At 36.6% G+C, this 25,919-nt stretch overlaps 3 protein-coding genes across 6 annotated transcripts; all 3 read right to left on the reverse strand.

The window, feature by feature from the left end:
- Nucleotides 1-105: 105 nt before the first annotated feature.
- LOC128675498 (mitochondrial 2-oxoglutarate/malate carrier protein-like) lies at nt 106-9,070 on the reverse strand. 4 transcript variants are annotated; one of them, XM_053754946.2, is made up of 11 exons: nt 8,841-9,070; nt 7,586-7,804; nt 7,071-7,271; nt 5,955-6,057; nt 5,536-5,660; nt 4,766-4,943; nt 3,256-3,474; nt 2,734-2,934; nt 2,096-2,198; nt 957-1,090; nt 106-534 (listed from the first exon to the last, which is right to left on the reverse strand). In XM_053754946.2, exons 7-11 carry the CDS (start codon nt 3,471-3,473, stop codon nt 366-368), a joined length of 825 nt encoding a protein of 274 aa, XP_053610921.1. In that variant the 5' UTR covers nt 3,474; nt 4,766-4,943; nt 5,536-5,660; nt 5,955-6,057; nt 7,071-7,271; nt 7,586-7,804; nt 8,841-9,070; the 3' UTR covers nt 106-365. The 4 variants fall into 4 exon arrangements, with proteins under 4 accessions (XP_053610921.1, XP_053610920.1, XP_053610918.1 ...); XM_053754945.2 differs by having other exon boundaries at nt 4,763-4,943; XM_053754944.2 differs by lacking the exons at nt 106-534; nt 957-1,090; nt 2,096-2,198; nt 2,734-2,934 and having other exon boundaries at nt 3,364-3,474; nt 4,763-4,943.
- Nucleotides 9,071-9,775: 705 nt separating this feature from the next.
- LOC128675297 (mitochondrial 2-oxoglutarate/malate carrier protein-like) lies at nt 9,776-14,579 on the reverse strand. The gene is made up of 6 exons (XM_053754603.2): nt 13,956-14,579; nt 13,273-13,491; nt 11,988-12,185; nt 11,180-11,282; nt 10,490-10,614; nt 9,776-10,174 (listed from the first exon to the last, which is right to left on the reverse strand). Exons 1-6 carry the CDS (start codon nt 14,015-14,017, stop codon nt 9,997-9,999), a joined length of 885 nt encoding a protein of 294 aa, XP_053610578.1. The 5' UTR covers nt 14,018-14,579; the 3' UTR covers nt 9,776-9,996.
- Nucleotides 14,580-14,752: 173 nt separating this feature from the next.
- LOC128675298 (uncharacterized protein) lies at nt 14,753-25,620 on the reverse strand. Its single transcript, XM_053754605.2, has 6 exons — nt 25,371-25,620; nt 24,651-24,869; nt 20,590-20,769; nt 18,216-18,318; nt 17,657-17,775; nt 14,753-17,199 (listed from the first exon to the last, which is right to left on the reverse strand). Exons 1-6 carry the CDS (start codon nt 25,448-25,450, stop codon nt 17,019-17,021), a joined length of 882 nt encoding a protein of 293 aa, XP_053610580.1. The 5' UTR covers nt 25,451-25,620; the 3' UTR covers nt 14,753-17,018.
- Between the last annotated feature and the right edge of the window lie 299 nt (nt 25,621-25,919).

Here is a 25,919-nt window from a genome sequence, read left to right on the forward strand (position 1 = left end):
TTATTCAGTATTTTCCGATGTTAGTCTGCGAGTTTATTAATTTAATCCAATACAAAACCTACTTAGTCATCTTTTGTAGATATATTTTTTCAATTAAAAAAGGAGTTGAAATTTCTAGGCAACATTTTATTTTGTTATTTCTCTTAGTTTACTTTCTACGTACATTGTTACAATTTTTTGACAGAAATCGATTTTTTTGTGTCAAAGTAAATTTTGCCGCAGACTTGTAGTGAATAACAATTTGTGAACAAAATGGAAATTTAAAAGCTACAATAATGTATAAACATAGCACCAGCCAGGATTCCGGTATACGAAAAATTAGTCCCGAAATTCCGGAAAAAGAGTCGGGATTTTCCAGTTACAAGCTACATGTTTTCCAGACTGTCCAAAACTATAAAAAACACTATTGTATGTATTGTCATTCTTAAAAAGTAGGGGGTGAATCCTTTCCAAAGTCCTCGATATCCTCTGTTGCGAAGTAGACATTGTATTGTCAAACTATGCGTCACAAATTTCGATCTTGATGCTTGATAACTGAAAATCAATTAATCAACGAATCATTTATTTATAAAACATAGGTTATGCATTACTAGCTGTACCCGGGGTGTCGCTTCCGCGGGATTTTCAGGATAAACGTACCCTATGTGTTATTACAGGTTATATTCTACTTGTGTACCAAATTTCATAACAATCGGTCCAGTAAAGCGTGAAAGAGTAACAAACATACACGCATACATTCTAAGAAACTTTCGCATTTATAATATTAATTAAGATACAAACATTAACGTAGTAGCTTTACCAGATTCACATTAGGCATGTCGGGAATTTTAAATGAGCACAAACGCGGGACATGATGACAAACAATAAGTATAATATGATAAAAGGGGAGAGACATTTGCAGTAGTGGGACCCTGAAAGTAGGCTTTAAATAATTAAATAATAAAAATATGCCTTACAATGTTTTAACAACATCTATGGGGCTAGTCAAAGCTGCGGCAATGAGGCTCATTGCAATCGCAGTGTACACACGCAGGTTAACAGGTTTTTTTTCGCATGTTTGCATGATATATCTTCTCACGAAATCTTGGATCTGAAAAAGGGTGGAGATAGGCAAAGATTCTGTGACCAGAGATAGTTTTACGCCTAGTATTTACTTCAATTTTCTCCCCCAACAGTTTATTTTCCGTATAAAACTAGATTTACGTCAGTCTTTTAAAGAAAAGAATTGAAAAAATAGTGAGCGTGAAATATCTATGTTTGTGATCCACGGAAATAATAATAAAAAAGTGTTGTTAAGACCGAAAGGCCTCAGGTTCGAATCCTTCTCGTGTCACATGATGTTTGGTTGTTTGGTAGATTGTTATCATATACCATTACTTACTTCTGATAAAGAAAAACCCGAACTAATAAAAACCGAAAAAAAACCGAAAAACTAAAAACTATCTAGATGATTAGCGTATGAATATATTACTATCTGAACTTCGGCAGTCTCAAAAATGACATGCATTTCGACGAATAAAAAATAATAAATATCACACAGATTATTGACGACCTCGGTGGCGCAGTGGTAAAGTGCTTGCCTCTGAATCGAGAGGTCCCGGGTTCGATTCCCGGTCGGGTCACGATGGAAAATGATCTTTTTCTGATTGGTCCGGGTCTTGGATGTTTATCTATATATGTATTTGTTATAAAATATAGTATCGTTGAGTTAGTATCCCATAACACAAGTCTCGAACTTACTTTGGGGCTAAGTCAATCTGTGTGATTTGTCCTAATATATTTATTTATTTATTTAGATCGAGTTAGCCCCAAAGGAAGTTCGAGACTTGTTTAATGGGATATTAAGTCAACAATACTATATTCTACAACATATACATATATAGATATACATCAAGACACAGGTCAATCTGAAAAAGATAATATTCCATGTCGACAAGACCGGGGTTCGAACCCGGGACCTCCAGCAGTCTGGCATGATGACCATTAGACCACGGACGTCATAAACAAGAATACCAGTATTGCTTGTGACACACTTGATTTGAGGAAAAGTAGAATGTTAAATTGCAAATTGTTTTTTTTTTCATAAAATTCTTACCTCTCCGCAGCTCCCAACATAGACGGTGCTAAGAATAACAGATCTCAAAAGCGTAAGAGCGGTCCCACGCCACAGGCCAGTAAATCCTTCTCTGCAAATTATTCTAGAAAGGGAAGAATAAGAAGTAATTAAAAAAAAACGACGTATGTGTTTTAATACTATAAATATAACATAAAATAGATAGCACAGATCGAAGTTATATATTCAATAGTTATTAACTGCACGAGACTAAATATATCAGTCTGCAGACTGCACTGTGTTCAGTCATGTGACAGTTAAGTTTCGGAACGAACAATATGCTATTTTCACCTCTTGGTGGAGTTAATTTTAAACACGAAAAAGCTCATTTCTACCCATCAGAATATGATAATTAGGTTACCTAGTAACCAAGTAATCTTGTCACGTTGTTGGAATCGCAAAAAGTTGATAAAGTTGATGAGAGACAGTTTTGCTTATAAAAAACATCGTGCCGAAATGAATCCCAGCTCAGCTATATGGTAAATATGCCATGAGACCAAGAAGACCTTAACGCTGATTTTCATCTAGCATATAGACCGCTTAGGTAGATATTTCTCTACCTTCTCTCATATATATCTACTCAAGACGAGGCCTTTAGAAAATGATGAAGAAAAACTTACTTCCTTAGAGCGTCACTGGTTCCGAAGTAAGTGCATTGTTGCCGACAACAGACTGCGCATCTGGGGGGGCAGGGTGGACAACCCTCGATTATCCGTCGAACTAGTACCAGCTCGCTAGGAACGCCCAAGAACGCTCCGCACAAGCCAGCACCTATGCCAAGCTTCAATTTGTCGTAACCTTGCGGGCGCGCACAGTTTTCTCTAAAAAAAAAAATGTTATTTCTATAAAAATAAAGTCATTCAATCACCCTTGGTAATCATCTCACCTATGCGAGACACGAAGTAAAAATTTAAACGCCTTAATTACTGTTTTAAGACATAAAGTTGTGTGGCGATACGCGAGGCTGAGGCAGAGGGAGCGGGAAGCGGTTCCGCCCGCCCGGATTGTAGGCGTTGATAGGTTGTTTCGACCACTTACCATCAGATGGTATGATACTTGGAAAAAAAGATCACATACAAAAGTAGCAAATAAAAGCTGAGACTTCTTCAAACTGTAAAATAAACCAATGAATACTAACTTACTTAACATATTTACAATACAGCATGTCATACACAGACAGCCTAGCGGCGGTGTTCGTGGCCTGCCTCAGGAGCCCTGCGCCGAGGCCGCAGGTGAAGGCCTGGCAACCTTCGTATTTAGCCAGCGCCGAGGCCATATACAGTGTGCTCAAGCGCGCTGGGGAAATCTGCATACGGATTTTGAGAACGTCTAAAGGATGGGTAACACAAGTGGCCACCATTCTGAAATATATTTTCATCATATAAATATAGATATCTCTCTTTTCTTAGATTTCTACCGCCAAACAGCAGTGCTCGCATCGTTGTGTTCCGAATTGAATTGTCTGAGAGACAGTTTTACTGTGGCAAAAGATCCTAGGCCACGAAGTCGGGCCACGCGCTATTCCTGGTGTAGCAGGCTGCGGTGACCACTTACCATCAGGTGGGCCGCATGCCTGTTTGCCTGCTCAGTAGTATAAACAAAAAAACATCTTGAGTACCTTAACATACCTCCCGAAACACATTCAATACAGATTGAGAGAAACTTACTGATACTGATATCTTGTAACCTTTTGTGTTAAAGTTTAAGTAACATTTAGGTGGATTCAAACGAGAGAGAAACCACATAGCATATCTAGTACATTACCCGGCAATTATTCCATTAGTGTTTATTAATGGCCTTTCTACTACTTCTTTTGGCGCCATTTTCAATGAATTACTATGTTTAGATGTGATCTGTGAAATAATTATTTTTTGGTATTTTCCTTATTCATTGTTTTGATTAAGATTGTAATTCGGTGTATGTTTCAGTGATATACCCAGAATGTGATTAAGATCCATGGATTTCACATGAATTTCGAGCTATTGTAATATATATTTTATTTGTGATCATATTGTGATCGTGTTTATGATATTTCGATTGATAGATGACAGAAGGCAAACTTCAGAAATACGTCAAATCAGAAGACTTATGGGAAGAAGAAAAAGTATTTCCTTAAATGTATTATGATTAAGACGAGGTTTAGAAGACATTATATTATTTTAGTTAATTTTTGTTGTAAAGTTTGTGTCTTGTCTACTGTTTGTCTGTTTGGTTTATTATTTTACAAAATTTACTAGCTATTGCCCGCGGCTTAACTCGTGACAATAACTAACCTACGACATAGGTGTGGAGATAGTTGAAGAGTATCACTCTCCAGTCAGAAATCGCCTTACCTCAATTATATAATGAAACAAGAACAAGCAAACAAAGAAACAAACTTTTGACAATTAAAATATTAGTTTTTTTTATATATATTTAGGTCCCACTGCGGGCCAACTGCTTCCACACATTCCTGTCCTTGGTGATCTCTGCCTTTTTTGTCGAATCTTTTTAAATCCATCTCGCCCTAGGCCCAATCCATAAGGTTTGTATGTCAATTTTTCCGGATATTCAAAAAAACATGTATTAAGGATATGGATTTTGAAAAAATGCTACCTAATGTTACAAGTTACAACTGCTTTCCGAAATTCAATAAGAAAAAGTATTCACAACTTATTTAACTGCGTTATCAGCCAATCTGTCCAAAACTATAAATGCCACAATGGTATGAATCGCCATTCTTGTAAAATATGGTGCGAATCCCTTCCAAAGTGCACGATATCCTCTGCAGCGGATTATATATTGTAATGTTTCTTTGTATGTTTCATCATCACATCTTGATGCTTGGTAACTGAAAATAAATGGTAGAAGTGGATAATCTGAAAACGAAACATAGGCTCCGTCGCGTTATGAAGGACGAAGAGAGAGAACGCATAATCTCTATAAGATAAGATAGGTACAGCATATCCTCAAAACACGTTCGATTGTGATTCATCTGCTCGTTGTGCAGAGTGCAACAAATGTCAAACATCCACAGGCCGACTTGATGGTCGGTGCAAATTCAGCCAAGCAACTGGCACAGTTTAGAACGAATTTGATTTGACCTATGCTCGTTGTCAGCTATCTGATAGTCTGTATTCGCGTATCGCCAATTATCCTACTACAATTATAAATGCGAATGTTCGTGACGATGTATGAGTGAATATATGTTTGTTACTTTTTTACGGAAAATCTACTGGACGGATTGTTATGAAATTTGGTACACGGGTAGAATATAACCTGAAATAACACATAAAGTATTTTTTTTTATCCCGAAATCCCCACAACAGCGAAGCCCCGGGGCGCAGCAATATAGCTAATGATAAGATGGATTTCTTTTTAATCAAAAGTTACTACTACGACTTCAAACATATTTTAGAACAAGAATAAAAATTATGCCTTACAATGTTTTGACAACATCAATGGGGCTGGACAAAACTGCGGCGATGAAGCTCATAGCAATCGCAGCGCTCACGCGCACGATAAACGGGTCTTTTTCTTTTGTTTGACATTTCACGTAATCAATAATCTAAAAAAGGAGAGAGGATTATCAGCCATTTTAATGTCCCCAGTACGGCACTAGTAGGGCACTGTGTTCCTTGAGTCTGATTCCTTCATTCCTTGCGTTGTTTTTAATGACTGCGCCCTTGCAGTGGATGCTATGGATGGAGTGAAGCTATGGATTTCAAGAACTGCATACTATAGTGACTTAAAACGTGACTTTACAATAATTCAATTGGAAGGAGATGCTAGAAGATTTATTTTGTGTACCTATTCTGAGATTCTTGTTATAAGATACAAATAAATTAGTCTTCATTCGTACCCGATCATAGCCCCCGACATAAACGGTACTGAGGACCACAGATCTTAGAAGTGTGAGGGTCGCTCCGCGCAACAATCCACTGAATCCGTCCACGCAAATTATTCTAAAACAGAATAATAAAACAATAATGTATTATATAAACACTTCAGAAAGGTATAGGCATAACTTATCGCACTAAGTTAAATAAATGTACAATCAAAATTAACTTAATCCACATAAATATAAACAAAACCTACCGAGTTTGAAATACATTTTAACAAAGGTAAGGTACATAAGTTACATACATAAATTTATATTTAAAAAATTACCATTTTTTAAATATAAATTTATGTATGTAGCCCTTCTGGCATAATAGGGACCAACACTCTTTGAATGAGTTTCTTTCGGCATTTCTTCTCAGCAGTGGTCGTTCCGAAATGCTAGTAGTTTATAGCTTTGGTAAACATCATTTAATTTAGACTATGACGCGAATAAGTGCCTGTGAAGGCCTAATTTCTGAATAAATGATTTGATTTGATTTGGTAAAATCTGGATATCATACATATATCAAAAACGCATCGGAGTTTCTCAACTTCAAACACATATCCACTGTGTAATCTGAAGACATTGTTACAATATCATGGTGAATCGATGCACTTGGCTCAGTGTCAACATGACCATATAACTAAAGGAAATTCGATGCAATATTCTTTGATTAAATACTCAATGCTTTGCATCCACAAAGTGATATGACGTATAAAATAAAAGTACATTTCTGAGCCGATGAACAAGGCCGCCATTAAAGTCGTAAGGAGAAGAAGAGGAACGTAGGCTTGCAGGCGCTCGAGGTGGAAATCTAGGAAAGAAGCTCCTCCTTTTTGAAATGAGACACATACAACGACCTTCTTGGCAATATCGATGGAGTGGTTTGCCATTACCTATTCCATTTCACTAACAAGATGACAACTAGAGGTTTCTTCACGATGTTTTCTTTTACCAGATGCAAATGGTGGTCAATCAAAACTACTATGTAGGTACAATGTAAAACTACACATGTACATGTGTCACATTGATACATATAAAAACTGATATGGCACGAATAGGATACGTACCTCTATAATTATGTTGAAGACTTACTTTTTAAAGGCGTCAATGGTTCCAAAGTAACTGCATGGGCAGCGGCAGCAGGTGACGCCTGGTGGAGGCGTGCGTTGGCAACCCTCGACGATCCGACGAACTAACACCAGCTCGCTAGGGTTGCCCACCAGCCCCCCGCACAAGCCGGAATATATACCAAACCAGAGTTTATCTGTTCTTGATGGGCCCCTGGCATTGTCCCTAGAGAGCGAGTCGTATCCTGATTACATTCATTATAAAGGTTCCGGACTAAACACAGAAACAGCTTAGTCATTAGCTATATAAAACTGGCAATACTGCTATTATTGTACGAACAACGTTTGCAACACTGACATTGCGCGAGGACAACCACTTTACCAGTTAAAGTTATTGATTTGAGATGGTCTTGTGTTTATTTAACAAAAAAACTATTACAATTTCGTGTTCCAAGGTAAGTAGGTAATTATTATTTCCGTTTTATGACGGGTCATTGCAGCATGTCAACCTCATCCTCTAGCACTTGATTCTAAACTTACCTCATATAATTACGATACAGCATATCATAAACAGACAGCCGGGTGGCGGTATACGTGGCCTGCCTCAGGAGCCCTGCAGTGAGACCGCAAGAGAGGCCGCGGAAACCCTCGTATTTGACCAGTAGAATAGCGAGGTGGAGCGTGGTACAGCGCGCGGGAGACACTTGCAGACGGACTTTTAACACGTCTAACGGATGGGTGACTACAGTTGCAACCATCCTGAAATATAATTTGCACATCTTTCGTATGTTGTCCGTGTAAAATACCTATATACATACGAAGTGGTGGAAGACACGATACGGTTTAAAACATAGTCAAACAATAAGAAAATCTCTTCTTACGAGAACCCTTTTTAGATATGTTCACTGCCGTGCCCCCCCCCCGCAAGTCGAGCAAAAAAAGGCACGGCCGTATCATCCTTTTTTCGAAGCTATTCAGGCCAATTTCGAACCCCAATAACTTTGTTGTGGATAAATCAGGAAGCCTGCATTTTCAGTAATTAAGCAGGTATTGTATAAACACTGTATATTTCAAATTTCATTCAATTTGAATCAGTAGTAAAAGAATTTTAACTTCAATTTCAAACATTTCATTCAAATTTAGAATACAATTAGTGTTTAGTGTCTAAATGGAAAGGAAAACCTAAAAATTTTGGAATTTCTGTCCAGTTTTCTAGATAAATCAACTGCATTGATAATTACTATCACATTAACTTGAAACTTCGCATATAGGTACCGTATATTATTAATTCGTATGTATATATTTTGTAACATCCCGTATAGATCGTAGACTTTCCCATAAGTGTTTATTCTTTCTTAAAAAATTACGCAGATTCTCATTCAGGGTCGACAAGGCGCGTGAAACCTCTGGTGTTGCAGCGTCCAAGTGCTACAGTGGCAACTTCCCATCAGGAGGGCCGCATGCCTGTTTGCTTGCTTGCTTGCTTGCTTGCTAGGTACTACTGAGCAATACGATAGCGTACGATAGTGGCATTAGACTAGACAAATGTTGCCGTCTATGCCGCTCCCGTTTGGCCTTGGCAGAAAGGGCAAACACAAGAAATGGTGGCTTGATATTGTTAAGGATGATATGCGTGCCACAATGATCTGATAACAGGGGATGCCGACGACCGTGCAAAGTGGAGACGAAAAAATAAGAAAGAGGACCCTGGGCTCCGACGCTCAACGAAGAACACACAGGAAGACACAGGGAAAACGCTTTTTTTGAAAGAGTTGGTTTACACTAGACTGGTTACCCGGCAAGTACTCCATCACTAATTGGTCTAGGACATTCTTTAGCTTTTGGCGCCATTTCCACGCAGGCTACGACTATTTTATTTTTCAAATCATTTGTTTCGACTTAAAATAAATATTTTATATCACTTGTTCGGGCTGGACTGTAATTTGGTATTTGTTTTTATTGTTTTACATGTTCTTTTAGTTTATATTGTTATCTTAATGTTGTAATACGGTCACGAAGTCATGTTATGATAATGACAATCAACTGATTGAAAGATATGAAAGACAATTCAGGTTTAGTTCAGTAATAGAATTGATTTAGATTTACATTTTTTTTTCTACAAGGAATGTAAAGTAACAGTATGCCTATTCCAGTACTGTATGTTTTTCTTTTTCTTGATCTATGATAATTAGGTTTTCGCTCGTCTAAGCATTTCATAACTAAATTTACCACAAGTGCCATAAGTGTTATTTCAGATTATATTGTAAATCCCCTTTGAAATCGTAACATTTTTGACATTATTATCATAAATATTTTTGTTAAACATGTCACAAAGCTTTTTAACATTTTAAAAAATTCGACCGAACTGGCTTGGTCACGATAGAGACTATGTCCCGGATTACTGGGCGTGGGTTCAATTCCCGCTCGATCGATTCTAGATTTTTTTCATCTCTTTATTATTATCAAAAATAAAATCCCGCATCTTTTGATCACGTTGACTCGCAAGTTTGATTTTTTCACTGCTAAAAGACCTTAGATCCGAGTATTTTCGATATAAACTATTTAATACCTTTAAATGTTCCTGAAAAGGACTAGGAAACAGACGAACAATGTAAGTAAAGATCTTAAATAAAGATCCTTAAATAAAGATCTCGTTTTATGCCATAACCTTTCAGGTATGGAAAACTGAAAGTGTGAAAGAAACTGAACGGTAAATAAAAATGCAGAAACTGGACAATGACCCATATAATTGCTCAACATCACATGGTTATAGTTAGGCACAACAATACAACGATTTAAAAATAACAAATTTATTTGATTAAATTCAGACATTGCTTTTTAATTCCATTTTTTAAATCACATTTTAATTTTTTTAATAATCTATCTTACCGGCAAGTGCGGCCTTCTCTTATTTTTTAAAAATCTCAAACCAGATACAATTTATAACCAGACTATTTGATTACGTCCTTTGTCAGACTCTCCAAAACCATAAACGTCACTATGGTGTGAATCGCCATTCTTGTAAAATATGGCGCGAATCCTCTCCAAAGTGAGGAAAATCCTCTGTAACGGATTAGACATTGTAAAATCTCCCTCTGTTTATAACAATCCCATCTTGGTGCTTGATGACTGAAAAGTAAATAAAAAATGTCAGACATAGCTAAGTAGCTAAAGTCGGCAATGGAATCTGCAATTTGCCGGCTTGACGGTTCTGTTCTGTACCGACGCAATCACTGGTTTTTCCTTGAGGTAACAAAAAAAACTCATGCGCTCATGACTAGCATAGATTGTATATAAATATTTAAGCATTTATAGGACGTTCTTAAAATAGGAAAATCTAAAAGATCTTTGCAATAACCTCTGTCAAATTACTATTAAAGGCAAACACGATTATTCTAAAATGAAACTGCTGCAATACAAGTAAAATAGAAAGGCATTCCTCACAATGTTTTGACGACATCTATGGGGCTTGTCAAGATGGACGCGACGAAGCTCATTGCTACCGCTGAGGACACACACAGGGTAAACGGGTCCCTCACTCCTGTTTGCTGTTTCACGAAATCCTTCATCTAAAGAAGCAAAGAGTTGCGTATTAGGGTACTTTAATATTATAAATGCGAAAGTAAATTTGTGTAACACATGTAATTTGAAGTATGGAGAAGAACATAGGGCACCTTTCATCCCGGAAACAACTGTTACCGTGGGAAATTTACGCGGGCGAAGCAGCGGGCAAAATCTGGTTAGGGTGTATACAAAGTTGATGTCATCTTCGCAGAATGTCATATATTTCGTGTGCTTGGCTTACACAAAGGCAGCTCAAGAGTAGGTGTTTGGATAGTTATACGCGCACGTACCACGATAGCAATCCCGTGCAAGTATGTCACAGTAAAATATTATTTATTAAGTAGCATAGTGATTAGATCCCATCTGAGAAGATCAAGAAAATTTCCCTGATTAAACTCGTGTCAAAGTGACGTTTACACGAAGTTATATTGCGCGAGAAAATACCGTCGATAAAGGTATGCGAATGTGTTTTGATTCCAAGGATCATTGGAATGGAATCAGTATGGATGGCAAATTCAGGGCATGATTCCAAGACTATAAAACAAAAGAATGAGTAAGTAGTCTTCATACCGGTCGGCAGGTCCCAACATAGACAGAGCTAAGCACCATAGATCTTAATAGCGTAAGCGTGGTTCCACGAAACAGCCCAACAAATCCGTCTGCGCATACAATTCTAAAAAAAGAAGAAAACAAGAACAATTGATTGCAGTAAATGAGTAAATGTTGTGATTGGCTATGCTTCTGTGTGAATTTCGGGCTAAAAAATACCCTATCTCTTAGTCCAGGTACCGTAGGTATACCAAATTTTGATAACCTAACTTTGGAGACTTTTCTTTGGATCTTTGTTTTTTCTTTCATCTCTATATGTTTGTTACTCTTTGTTACTATTTCTTCTTTGTAAGTATTCCTAAATATTAATACCTAAATAAAATAAAATAAAAAAACAAATTATTCTATCCCTATCTACATACTATTCTATCTATTCCGGCGAAGGAAATATCGAGAAGAAACCTGCACTCTATTATTTAATTTATCACCTAGTAGGTATGTGAAATAGCCAATCTTATTGGTGAAGGTTCTTGAACATTGTGCAACAATATGCGAGCACACCAGCGAGTTCAAATTGTTGAAGCTGTCGCCGTGACCGAAATCGGTCATCATCATGTGAAATAGAGAAGGCAAGTTATAGTTCTCCAATATTGCCAAGAAAGTAGTTGACTACGACACTCAACCATGAGGAATACGAATGTAAGGAAGAACTATATTTTTCTTGCTACTGAACACAACTATATTCGGCTTCGGCACAGACTTATATATTAACCTCTAGATATTCTAAAGTTAGGTAACAGCTACAGCAAATTGATGGAGAAAATCTTACTTCCGAAGTGCATCAAGTGTCCCATAATAAGTACATGGACACCGACAGCAGTAGCACCGTGAGGGCGGGGGCTGGCACCCCTCGATGACCCGCCTCACCAGCACCACCTCGCTAGGGTTGCCCACAAACCCGCCACACAGGCCGGCGTATATACCCAGCCACATTTTGTCTCTGCCTGTTGGCCGCTTGTAATTTTCCCTGAAAAGCGTATCGTATCTAATGATTGACGTTTGTGTAGTGAAAAGTTAATTTCCTTAGAAAATTGTTTTTGGTGTGCGCACGTGGGCGGTTTTTTTAATGGCAGAAGCAGGACCTCACGTTACCAGTAGTGTCCAATAGTGAGCGAAAAAACTGTAGCCCTAATAGGCTTACAGCGGCCGCACACTTTATGTTTCTTAATACGGAATCCGAATTTTCTGAGGGGTTAGTGTGGGTTAGCATCACACTTCTCATCATCGAATCGATTCGAAGTGAGACGCAGCGAACCAATGACATTGTACTTAGTGTGGTTGTCGTTGTGTCACAATGGCGCAATATGATTGGTTCATTGTGTCTCATTTCGAATCGATTCGATGGTGAGAAGTGAAATGCTAACCCACACTTCGCCTACTGGTTTTTCAATGCGGTAAATAAAAGCTCTTCATACAAACTACGCATTGTTAATTCATTCACGCCGGCATCTGTCTGAGTTCGGCTAATAAGTCTAGCCGGCACAATGAGGGCTCACGCGAGTGAATTTGTCGCTGGTGTAGTAAAAGGCATGTGCAACGCGCACACATTTTACATTTTATTAACAAGAATTCGTGCCAATGGCGCCAAAAAATGTGCAGAGGATTATTTAAAATTTTTCTTCACTAATCCCGTCTTTCCACTTGGATCCACCGTTTTCACCGTCTTTATCGACATGTGGATCACATTCTCTTCCCAAATCCTGGCCAACTACTATTTCTTTACTACCTCCACCTCCACACATTTATTGTAGTCTTATTCAACAAATACCACTAAATATAAATTCTCATACAAACTATGCAATGTGTGCTATATCATTCGCGGTGGAATTTGTCCAAGTTTGGCAATAGTGTCTAACACAGAAGTCAATTTAGATAAAGTTCTGTGGTGTCTAGTATAGCGGCCGGCATAAAGAATCCCACAAATAGTACCTGTTCATCAATCAAATGTTTTCTTAAACTCTTACTAACAGTCCTCAGAGCCTGTAGTCTAAAGTTATACAAAGGTTCGAAAAATGGGAAAATTATTGAGAAAAAGACCACCAAATTATTCTCACCTAACATATTTACGACACAGCATATCAAATATGGACAGCCTGGTGGCTGTATAAGTGACCTGTCTCAGGAGGCCAGAACTTAGCCCACAGTAGAATCCGCGCAAACCCTCGCATATCTTAATTTGAGTAGCCATTTGGCGCGTGGTGCAGGGGCACGGCGCGACTTGAAGACGGAGTTTGAGCACATCCAATGGATGCGTGACACAAGTGGCCACAATTCTGAAAATAAGTATTGTAAATTATACTTAATATTATTGTCATCATGTTTGTTCCCAACGAGGTATGGAAATTATGATGCAATATTAATTTGGTCGGGGAATACTCACCTAATAATAATAATAATTTAAAAAAAACGAAAGTTTGTGAAGAAAAATCTGCATCATATAGACTACCACTTAATTCCAGTAGAAAATCATCGTGATGAAACCTGCACCTGGTCATATACCTACTGTTATGCCAGCTCACACTGTCGTTGAACTCAAGAACACATGTCGACGCGAATGCGTGAACATTGCGTAGTTAGTACGTGTGCTTTATTTATCGCAACGAAAAACCAGCAATTTATAGCGAATCCGCCAAAGTTTGGCCAACTGTTCGACGACAGTGTGAAGCCGGTAAGTGAGAATGCGCTACTGTATGGCGGTATTCGTAAGTCACATCAGATGCAGTACATAGATACATACCCTGCAATTACTCCATCGATGTTAATAAATGGTTTTTCTCCGTTTGGATCACACCACGACATATTTACTTTGTGACATAAATGTTTTACATAAAAATCTATTTCAGAAATGTTTCTATATTTAGCGCTCGATTTGTTTCTATATTGTTATTTTTTTGTAGGTAATCTTACGTGGAATTTGGGCTTTTATTTGTTGTGAATATAGCCGCTGGGTGTGTAGATATGTTATGACATCTTGACTGAGAGATCAGAAACTCATATCAGAAAAGATATCAATATTTTTTTTCTTTTTTATTAATTTTCTTGGAGCCTTGGTAGTGTTAATTGGTGATAAATTCTATCTATGGTACAGTAGGTAAAAAAAATTCCATTGAAAAAATTACGTGCCGGCCGGTAACATACTATAGCCGTACTCGGGACATATGTCGACGCGAATGCACGAACATTGCGTGGTTAGTGTGAAAGCTTTTAATTACCACAATAAAAACTAGCAATGTATAACGAATTTTTGGCGAACTGTTTAGTGATAATGTATAGCCGCAAGTGCCGACACATATATTTTTCTTTTATGGCCGGCACTAAATAAAGCGGAAATTTCACATAACACTATTTGGCTAATATTATTGCAATCTCCCTCATCTTACGCAACATAGCGAAACATTGGAAAAGAATATAATAAGTCCATCAGAATTTTAGCTGAAACCCAGCCAAGTATAGATACTTCGGAAATATCAGGATCGTGTAAAAGTTCGACAATATAAGATATCGCCTACGTTCAAACTGCAATAAAAAGCAGTGTTATAATATATTTTTTTAATAACGTTCAACAACAGTGTTACAACTCGCAGTTAGTCACAAATGCTCCTATGAAGTAAAAAATATATATATATTTAATATACTTCGTATCGTCACATCGCATATGAGCACGATATTTAACAAAAAAATAAAGATAATTTCAAAATATAAAAATTTCATAACGACAAACTTAAATTCAATCCAGATAAAGATGTTATAATTTAAATCCCACTTCTGAACAAACAGAGGAAAGCCTCTAAAATTGTAAGAAATGATCTAACCATAACCAAGGTGTGCTAAGATTTTGACAAGGATGTTTTTGTTAAATATCACAATAGTATTCCATAAATGTCACTGATATAAAAACATTACAAAGTAATGTTCTTGTTTGTTTGTAAACTATTTATTGCACGAAGAAAACACATACAGAGGAAGCAATAAATATATCTGTGATAAATGTATACAAAGTTAATTAATGGTAACAGTTCTGTTACACCACCACTTCGTGAAATTCATACACAATTTGTCAAACGGTGTGTCAAAGTAGAGGTATATTATTAGTGGATCTTTTACAAAATTTTAAAAGATTTTGATTTAATGAAATACTTTTCACTTCAATTTAACACACACCGAAAAATATACAAATTGACCCGAATGCTTTGGCTTTGAAGCGACTAAACACACATCGCCAAAAAAACTCAAAAATCTTCAGCAAAAGCTTTTTACCCCAATTCTTCGCATTATTTTTTATATGTTACTTTTTAAGATAATGCCAAGTAATGAGGTGAAAAATTAATGCCTAATAATGTAAACATTTCAAAAAAGAAGTTAAGCTATAGACCATTCCATTGGAAGTAGGAATTCAGTGCAATGACCCCTGATTTTATATTCTGTCATTTGTTGTGAATATTATCACTTATATATGATATTTCAAAAAAACAGGTTCACAAAATAGTATTCGTAATATTTCGCGTTTTATTTTCATCAAGTTACGAAATTCACCCCATAAAGTTGAGTTTCTTTTACGAGATAAAATAGGATTTTCACTTAAATTAAGTTAAAAAATTGGAACATACATTTGAGGTAAATTGCATAAATAAACATAGAAAAATAACATTTTAAGCGTACATCGGAATCATTATAGGCATTGATAAAGTTATAAATATGAACAACAAAAGAAATCAAAAATGTATGAGATTTTCCATTAAATAACCCAAAATCGAATGTAATTCATTTGGCACAAATATTAATTTCATTGTAATATATTAAGAATTATAAATGTAAAATATTTACAATGTCACATACCTTTTCATACGAAAGTAACATTCGCTTAGTTATTACTTAATCTAGTCAAAGTATACATTGTCTAATAAATTCATTCAATTTTGAGAATATTTATTTCAATTTGTTTACAATAAAATCTCAATCACATTCAATAAATAATAAGTTATTTGTGTAAGAAAGCAAATTCAGCCCAATCGTAGTGTTCTTGCCTTGTATATAGCCTTTGTAGACTACAAACTGCCATTGTTAAAACAAAATTCTTGGGCACACGAACAAACAATTCTTAAAGAGCTATGCCCCGAACACGCACGTAGAAAACAACCAAGCACGACGGACCTACAACGGGGCGCAACTGAGCAATGGGGCATGGCTCTTATGTGTGTCACTTGGACGATAACATCATCAGATTTGTTCCCATGTTACATACATACATTAGTTTTTTTTTATATAACCGATTTAAGACCATATAACAATGTGATCACTACATTTAATTACTATTGCAGAGATATGCTCATAAAAATCATATTTATGTACAACATGTCATAAAAGATTTAATTTTGAGCCCAATTTTCTAACACAATATACCAACGCTATATCTCCTATCTATTGGTAAGAATGTATCACAACATTAGCGTACACTTTCAACTATTTGATAACTATATTCTAGACTCAAAATAACCTTTATAAAGGCGATCATTCACCAGGTGCATAGGTGCAGGTAAACGACAGGTATGTATGTGTCCAAAATTAATGTGTTTAGGCATAATTTATGCTGAACCCTAATCTTGACAAATGCTCCCGGTGAATGAGCACCTTAAATAGCTCGACCGAATTCAAATGCCCATATAACGCAGTCGAATTTCTGCCACCAGATCGCGCTGGCTGTCCAATAACTGTCAGATTCGTTAAGTGTCAAATTGACATTGACAGTAGGAAATTGGACTGGACGCCTGAATCTGAAGTGGGTAATTTAAAAAAATACACATTACGTGAATTTAAAGTAAGCAGAGTTCATTTGTTCTAAGAAAATGAACGTAAGGACAGTGTGCGGTCCGAGACGAGCGTAGTATGGGAGGAATCCTTTCCATAGTGACAATACCCCTTCGTTGCGCAGGAGGTTAGACACCACGGCCAGCTGACCTTCGCCTTTTGCCGCGTTTTGGATTCTGGAATCATACATAAATTCGTCATTTGTCATACAACCATCCATAATCCCATACTACTGTCACAGTTTAATGACATTCATACTATCTGTCAAATTGATGAAAACGGATTTTTAATTAACTATATTTTTTTGCCTGTGCAGTTGTACGACGGCTTCGCTACAGGCGACATAGCGTTGACAATGCAGTCAGAGTTGTCACAAAATATTAAAGACGTGTTTCTGTATATGTATATTAATTAATTGCAACCTTTAATTTAGCAACCAACAATTTTGAACCAACAATGAATGCTGGTTGCTAAATCAATCATTTTAAATAATCAATCTGTACCTTGGTAATTTCGATTTTATGAATTTATATTGATTTCGGAAATATTTCCTCAAGAAAATTGACGGATCGTAATGACAGCGCGGCCGCAGCGGTCGAAAAGCACTGAGAAGCAGCCAGATATAGACGTTACCTGGTTTTGATGATGTCCACAGGCATGGACGCGATGGTGGTGACGAGGCCGGACACCATGGACGCGCAGAAGTGCAGCGCGATGCCGTCCGGCACGTACGACACAAATGCCTCTCGTGCCTAGACGGTGTTTATTTATTTATTTATTTATTTATTTATTTATTTATTTATTTATTTAGAAATCCTTATGTTATACGTCCCCCTATCGCATTCGTCTGTATTGACGCGATAAATAAATAAAAAACAACCAAGATTTTTGTACGGTTTTCAACAACGCCAAGAGCCATGCTCCATATTGTTGAATCATAGCGGAAAACTATTGGATTTATTTTTCATGCTGACACACAAATTTGCCGCAGTTTTTATTTGTTTTTAACATAAAAAGTATTTGATCGTAAATAACTGTTTTACAAATACCATTAGTGTAAATTTTGAAAAATTCTGCGTTTGTAACTTATCCAAGTGAATTTATTACAGTGGTATTTTATATAATAATCAGAAATATGAATTACTTTCCGAGTATGAAAGGAATAAAAATAGTATGAAAAGGAAGTAGGGACCTGTGAGTATGTGCTGAGTTGGGCAGCGTTGACCACCATGGCGCGCCCCACTGTGGGAGTGGCCCCTCGCCATAACTTTAAAACGCCTTCTTCTCTCACTATTCTGTAAAGTTAAATTAAAATGTATCATGTTGCTAAAGTAATTAGGATCAATTCAAAAGATCACATTTGACATCTGTCAGCCTATAGCTAGTAGACCTGTCAAAAAATATCTTTTGTTTGTATTATGTAGGCATTGTATTTTAATGGTATAAAATTTTTGTGTTCAATTACACATTACTTAAGAATTTTGATGAACTGTCAAATGTGACCTATTAAATTGAGCCTACTTTAGGTCCTTATGACTAAGATCTGTGACTACAGTGGATGTGATTATAAAAGCTCATCCCCATCGCCCGCTGGTATGATATTATAAATGCGAAAGTTTGTGAACATGTATGTGTATATGTATGTTTGTTACTCTTTCACGCAATATAGATAACCTATCTTTCCGCTATATAATCGAAAATATAATCAAACATGAAAATTTAACCCAGATTCGACTCGAGACATTTAGAATCCAAAACATTTGTTCAAACCGAAATTTTAATACACCTCAATGTCAAGATTTATATAAAATTCCATTCCATAATAGCTCTTCGAGTTGAACTCAGATAAAAACAAACATGTATGTATTGTATATCAATTAGTATGCGTGTGTCAATCGAGTGTTACAAGCATAACAAAAACGTGGTCGTTCGGTGACAATCACAATACAGACATTCTACTTGCGTGCCAAGACATGCGATTATGTTATCACCATTGTTGTTTTGGCCCCTTTCAAGTCGGAATTTCGGACCTACGACCGCTTCTGTAACTAAACTTACGCAAAAAGTTAAAAGATTTTTATTTCGTTGTTTCAAAACTTATGAAAGATTCTTTCAAATTTCCATATTACTAGCTGCGCCCCGGTGCTTGGCATGTAAGTTTGGAACAAAAAGTACGTGTGCTATTCCAGGTTTATATTCTACCCGTGTATTAAACTTCGCCGAAACCCATTCCGTAGATTTTGGGTGATTTAGTAACAAACATCCTCACACACTTATGCCGACGACCGTGCGAAATGGAGACGCAAAAGTAGGAAAACGGACCCTTGGCTCCGATGCTCAACATCTGCGGAGGTAACCGGGAAAACACTCAGATAAGAAAAATCCTCACACACTTTTGCATTTCTCAAATTTTATCGAAAGATCTCCGCTATATCTTACATAAAAGAATAAACAAATATGCGTCCCGATAATAATAACAATATTTATCGATTATTAACCTACACAAACATCAATTAAAAGTATGAAGAAATAATTATATAATTAGGCACTTAAATAGTTTTTTTCGCTGTTTCATAACAGACCCGGTCATCTTCATAGGTTACCTCAAAATCAATTAGACAAAACGACTTTATTGCTAATTATATCATCTAAGATATGTATACCAAAATAATTCGATCATTAAGTTATGACTGATGAACAGTTTACAAAACAGTTTAAAATTCATGGTCCAAGTTAGATAATGCCTTCATACGTACAATCTTTGCATTCTTAAATAAATTAAATAAATAAATAAATATATTAGGACAAATCACACAGATTGAGCTAGCCCCAAAGTAAGTTCGAGACTTGTGTTATGGGATACTAACTCAACGATACTATATTTTATAACAAATACGTATATAGATAAACATCCAAGACCCGGGCCAATCAGAAAAAGATCATTTTCCATCATGACCCGACCGGGGATCGAACCCGGGACCTCTCGGTTCAGTGGCAAGAACCTTACCACTGCGCCACCGAGGTCGTCAAAATTGAAGTCTTAAATTAAATGCAGTTGTATCTGCATTGATACAACTGCATTTAATTTAAGACTTTATTACATTGGATTAGGAACCTCTTCATATTAATGCACGTGACTGTACATATTATCATGCAAATTAAATGTATTTGAGTGTTGTCCTTTTATTTATTCTACCAGCAATGCAACAATAACATTCCCAATAAAAAGGTAACGTCAGAGAGACGGCCGGTTGTAAAGTCACAGGTAAATCTTCAAAATTTAAAAGTTATTACGCGAACCTGGGTTTCAGGGCGTCGCAGCCCCGACGTAACTGGAAACACGAGAGGATGAAAGAGAGAAGCAATGTGCTAATGCCAACCTTATCAAGGCACCAGTGACATTCCGCAAGTTCCTTCTCTGATCTTTGGGCAGTCTCCCTTCGGCCGTCATCCTTATGAGAGCCACCTCGACTGGGTGCCCACGAACAGATGCCCATCAGGGCTTTTAGACTAAAACATGGTGCTTAACCCGAGTCCGGAATAACGTCATTGCGGGTTCTACTCACCTCACCAAAGCATCAGCGACGTTCTTATAGTTCCTCCTCTGTTCTTTGGGCAGTCTCCCGTCTGCCGTCATCCTGATGAGAGCCACCTCGGCTGGGGTGCCCACGAACGCGCCGATGGAGCCCGCAGCCACACCCAATAACGTCTTGATGCCGAAACCTGGTGCGGTCCCCGCGTTGCGTCTGAAAGATCAAAGCTTATATTATGACACACATCAAAACTGGACTTGGACTCGTCCAAAATTATCCAAACCAAATGATACTCTAACGTGACGTCACGATTGAGTAATATCTAGCGAAAAAAAGCTATGTTTGTTTATCGACAGTTATCTTAAATATTGCTTCAAAATTATTTTTTTTTACGATGGTTGAGTTTATTTATATATTTTTTTAAAACTTTCCAACTTTGAATGTTCGTATATTTCATCCAGCGGTACAAACCAGCAGCATTCTTACAGTCGATGTATTATCACAATGGTCTTAAATATATATTTTATCTCGTTTACAATTTTCTGACCTATTGTCATCTACCCTATTCTTTAACTTTGACTAAAGATCAAGGTTATATAATAGAATTAAAGACAACAAAATTTAAATTATAAATGTAATCCGCACACGTAGATTTAAAAAACCTGAACACGCGTAATTGAAGTAATTTAATAAAACTGCCCTATGCGTGCATAATCTGAAATTTTTAGTATTATGAGTAAGACGTTTTATAATTCTGTGATTTGAACAGACAACATGACAGAATGTCGCATTTGGCGACGGTACCGTGCGAGGAGCAACAGCATTAATATTATGCTAAATACCAGTGTCCTAGTACTCAATTAGTGCAAATTGACTTTAACTGGTACACAGTGTCAGTGTATTATGTCAGAACAATAATTTTAAGCAAAGACCAAGAAAACTATAATAGACGACGGACGAGTGTAACCAAATGGGATAGAAGATTTACATACAACAATAAAGCCAAAACAATTTTGTTTTAATCTTTGTCTGTCTGTAGGTTAAAAACTGATGGAAGTAATTTGACGATTCGAAAAAAAAATTTTTTTTTGTCATGTAAGGGACACTATCAGCACTCGGATCACAATCATTACCTATTTTGATATACCTTTTAACTATGTACGTACATTGTGTATTTTTATATATTATTAGAAAAAGACATTGTAAGAAACAATAATGGTAAGCCCTTCTGGCATGATAGGAACCAACACTGTTCAAATGAGCTTCTCAGCCAGCAGTGGTCGTTCCGAAATGCCAGTAGTTCGTAGCTTGTGAGAAATAACTATAAATATAAAAATTTACGAGAAAAATGAGCCTGTGAAGGTCTAATTTCTGAATAAATTATTTGAATTTTAATTCGATGGTTATCACAGGTGTATAGCAGATGGTCTAACTTAAAGTATGGTATAGGTTTGATCGCGCTATACGCGATACGTGGCTTAGAAACCCGAGATATTTACAAAAATAAGTTATAAGCGGACGCACATAATAAATGCGGGCGAAGCTGCGGGCAAAATATAGTTTTGAAATAAATTTATGTCTATAATAAATTTTGAACGCTATATACTTACGTTCTTTACAAACATTATCATATCCATCGAGAATAATTGAACATTCTAACTAGCTAATCTGAAACCAATACCACTCAGTCGCAGGTATAGTTACATTACAATGACCTATTGTAGTCTAGACTATGTAAACTAGGCATCAGTTACATAAACGTTATTGTTACATGCCAGTTCAGTTTATAAATGAGCAGTTTGTGAATAAATATAACACTTTATGAGTTATCTCTCATAAAAATACTTGCCAATAGCTAATTATATAACTTCCGTCCGGAGTTGTTCCTCTCATAAGTATTAACTTATGAGAAATTAATAACCCCGAACCGGACGGACGAACCGGGAATAACTCCGGCAGAAATGAAAACTTGAAGTGAATACGTTGTGCATTTTTGACGTCCTACGAATTTTCGGTCTGAGGGCTTAGTGCGGGATTGTAATTTACATCTCAGCATCGAATCGATTCGAAGTGAGCCGCAGCGAATCAATCACATCGCGGTGTGATTGTCGTCGCGTCACAATGTGATTGGTTAGCTGCGTCGCACTGCGAGTCGACTCGATGGTGAGATGTAAAAAGCAAAGTCGCACTACGTACGCAGGTCACGTGTTCTGACGCGAGTTTGACATTTTTTACCCATCACAATAAGTGCACAATGCCGCTAAAGAAGTTTACACTACAAAAGTGAAACTAACTTTGTTTTCATCACGAGTGGTTCCGTTCAACTAGTGACCAAATACAATGTCCGTGCAATAAACCGTTGAGTAGGGTGCTCCCGATGGAGCATCCTAAACATATAGTTGATAATTTATCATCTAGTGTGTGAAATGGTGAAGACAATGGCAAACCACTCCATCAATACCTATTCCCTAGAAAGTCGTTATGTGTACATTACTACATACCACATTATGACCACAACCCTCAACCATGTGGAATGCGACTGAAGGAAGGAAGGTACTCACACATAGTTGGATATTTTTAACTTGCCGCATCCTAACTGTGCGTTACACTAGTACTGTTTTTTTATACTGTGACATCATTATCAAGCTGTTAAAGCTCAATATAAGTATTACTCCTGGTTTATCAACAAAAAACATAACAGCACTGATAACTCCACAATCGATTGTTCAATGTTTTTATTACTTTGTATCCGAAAATAGTATATTATCTGTTATATCTAATATATGAATCTGGAACACAGCGTTTGCGGCACGAAGTCCAACTAATTGAACTACCTATATCAGTAACAGTTTGGTCTTTATTAAACGCTAGCAGCCCGTCCCGGCTTCGTTTGGGCAAAATATAATAATTATACACCTAAACCTTCGTCAAGGCATGATAGGGACCAACACTATTCAAATGAGTTTCTTTCGGAATTTCTTCTCAGCAGTGGTCGTTCCGAAATGCCAGTAGTTTGTAGCTTATGAGAAATAACTATAAATATAAAAATTGACGAGAAAAAGTGCCTGCGAAGGTCTAATTTCTGAATAAATGATTTGAATTTGAATTTCAAGAAACACACAATCTCTTGGTGAAAACCGCATGAAAATTCGTGCAGTAGTTTTTGAGTTTATCGCGAACAGGGTTCCTGCTTTAAACGACGAATCGTTGATATTGTAGGTTTTTAAAACTAAACATGAAGATTTGTTTTTCGACATGGCATAAATATGGCTTACATCATCAGGGGCTACTATGAAATATAAAACGTAGCAAGTTGCGTTTACACGTTTTATATTATTTTACACAATGTGTACACGATATGGGAAAACGAGATGCATGTAGACGTTAGTAACGTGCTACGTGTTTGAGTGTTTCGTGGTAGACCTGTGAAACAAGCTGCACAGCACGACTTTGACCTCACATTTATAAATAAATTTATAGTCAAACTATTTCTTCCCGTGTTGATAGCCAAGTTATTATATTGATATCATTATAGCAATGCCAACATATTTTATAATATAATTGTCTTGCTTATCAAAATAATGTTTGTTACATTTTTGGCATTGGGAAAAAAAAATACACTGTTCAAATGAGAATGTAAACATAATTAAACATATTTATATCAAACGAAACATCTTTTGTATCAAATGAAACAAAGGGTATATAGGATCAAATATCCTCATTGCTATTTGAATATGGTTGAAATGTTGCATGTATTTATGGAAGACAATTGAAATTTATTGCAATAATGTAGACGATGTGAAAAATATATTACAAATGTATTGTATTAGATGTAGGCAGTATTGAATTTAGATCGAGTTAATATTTGACAGTCTTTACAGGAGGATCAATGAAATCACAATAATTAATGTCAAGATCTAGAAGATATTTGAAATAATCATAATCATATTGAGTGTGTTATTGCTAACACAGCCTACCTATTAGCCTATTATGCCTAAAGGCATAGAAGATATTTGTAATGTTGCTTGATGTTTATATGAAAAATAAACTTATTAATGAATGTACTTGTATAATGGAAAAAAATCTATACTCACTCTTTATAAGAGTCAAATAAAATATTATAAACCCCTAATCTTGTTGTAGTATATGTTGCTTGTCGTAGGAGGCCTGCCGAGAGGCCTGCATATAGTGAAAAGAAGCCTTCTCGGGCCACAATCTCCCCGGCAACAGCAAAAGAAGTTCTCCCACTTCCGCTTAGCTGCATTCTTGTTTTTATCAAGTCCAAAGGCTGCACTACACACGTTGCAGCCATGCTACAATAAAATATGATGAACATTTAACAGCCTATAGGAAAATACTATTTCTGCATTTGTCAATGTCACACCTAATCACAGTGTGATGGTGTTATGATGATGGTGTGCTCAACTTAATGTTGAGCTCACTTCTATGTGTCATTTTGTATGGAGCATTTGGACGAGTCCAAATATGTGTGATTGTATCAAAGTAATTTTTTCACAGCTATTTCTTATTTATTTTATAAGGGCTGGATTCTCAGGTTTTTTTTGTAAAATATCAATAAAGTCTCAATTTGTTCATGTCTCCGATAAACGTCACCTCCAAATTTATTTCTGAACTCCTATTACATAACCTTACCAAAAACATAATGTTTATCAAATACCTCGGGTATCAAGGTCAACGAGGTAGTAATAAAATACAAGATACCCAACCAAATTACTTATACAGGTTCAGTTATCAGGTTTATCATCGCCTACTGTTGATGACAATACTGATATTTAAATACGACAAATTCTTACCCCGCGAGACCACCAAAAGCGAATTTTAAGCCATTAGGGATATATCGCTCCTTCGGTGGTACATCATTATTTTGGGCCATGGTTGATCACCTAAATCTATTACTTTTATATGAAGTATGAACGCTCTCTAGTAGTCCCTAGTTATTATATTCACAAAATAAAATAGTATACAACTATAAAGTAACTACACAACCAACTCACAAGCCAGACAGATACAAACAAATTTACAACTAGTGCTACTACACTACCATAATATAATGATGTAGTAGGTGTGTGTAGATAGAAGACATTGACACGACGATGACATTGACAACAACCTAGCAACAACCATGGGTCCGAGCCAGCCATGGATTTAGTAAAGTATGGTACCAAGTAGTAGTATCTATCTAATAGGGAATATTATGCAAAGCTCGGCGCAGATGGCGCTACTGGTACAACTAGGTCAAGCTAGGGTTAACAAACATTGCCAATGGAGGCATAAAGCACCAACTTTCAACGATTGCATAGAAGGTATTTTTGGTCGTAAATCTGCAACAATATTGATAATTT

Source organism: Plodia interpunctella, chromosome 14 (genome assembly GCF_027563975.2).
Source record: "Plodia interpunctella isolate USDA-ARS_2022_Savannah chromosome 14, ilPloInte3.2, whole genome shotgun sequence".
Classification (NCBI taxonomy): Eukaryota; Metazoa; Arthropoda; class Insecta; order Lepidoptera; family Pyralidae; genus Plodia; species Plodia interpunctella.

What these genes read in the sequence shown, in the direction of transcription:
- LOC128675498 (XM_053754943.2), bottom strand. Translation starts at nt 3,936, where the DNA reads ATGGCGCCAAAAGAAGTAGTAGAAAGGCCATTAATAAACACTAATGGA. An exon ending in ACTAATGGAATAATTGCCGG is followed by an intron (nt 3,475 to 3,877) that starts GTAATGTACTAG and finishes AATATATTTCAG; the next exon opens with AATGGTGGCCACTTGTGTTA. An exon ending in ATGTTGGGAGCTGCGGAGAG is followed by an intron (nt 1,091 to 2,095) that starts GTAAGAATTTTA and finishes ACCCTTTTTCAG; the next exon opens with ATCCAAGATTTCGTGAGAAG.
- LOC128675297 (XM_053754603.2), bottom strand. Translation starts at nt 14,017, where the DNA reads ATGTCGTGGTGTGATCCAAACGGAGAAAAACCATTTATTAACATCGAT. An exon ending in ATCGATGGAGTAATTGCAGG is followed by an intron (nt 13,492 to 13,955) that starts GTATGTATCTAT and finishes ACTTATTTTCAG; the next exon opens with AATTGTGGCCACTTGTGTCA. An exon ending in ACACTTGATGCACTTCGGAA is followed by an intron (nt 11,283 to 11,987) that starts GTAAGATTTTCT and finishes TTCTTTTTTTAG; the next exon opens with AATTGTATGCGCAGACGGAT.
- LOC128675298 (XM_053754605.2), bottom strand. Translation starts at nt 25,450, where the DNA reads ATGGCCCAAAATAATGATGTACCACCGAAGGAGCGATATATCCCTAAT. An exon ending in GCTTTTGGTGGTCTCGCGGG is followed by an intron (nt 24,870 to 25,370) that starts GTAAGAATTTGT and finishes ATTTTATTGTAG; the next exon opens with CATGGCTGCAACGTGTGTAG. An exon ending in GTGGACATCATCAAAACCAG is followed by an intron (nt 17,200 to 17,656) that starts GTAACGTCTATA and finishes GTATGATTCCAG; the next exon opens with AATCCAAAACGCGGCAAAAG.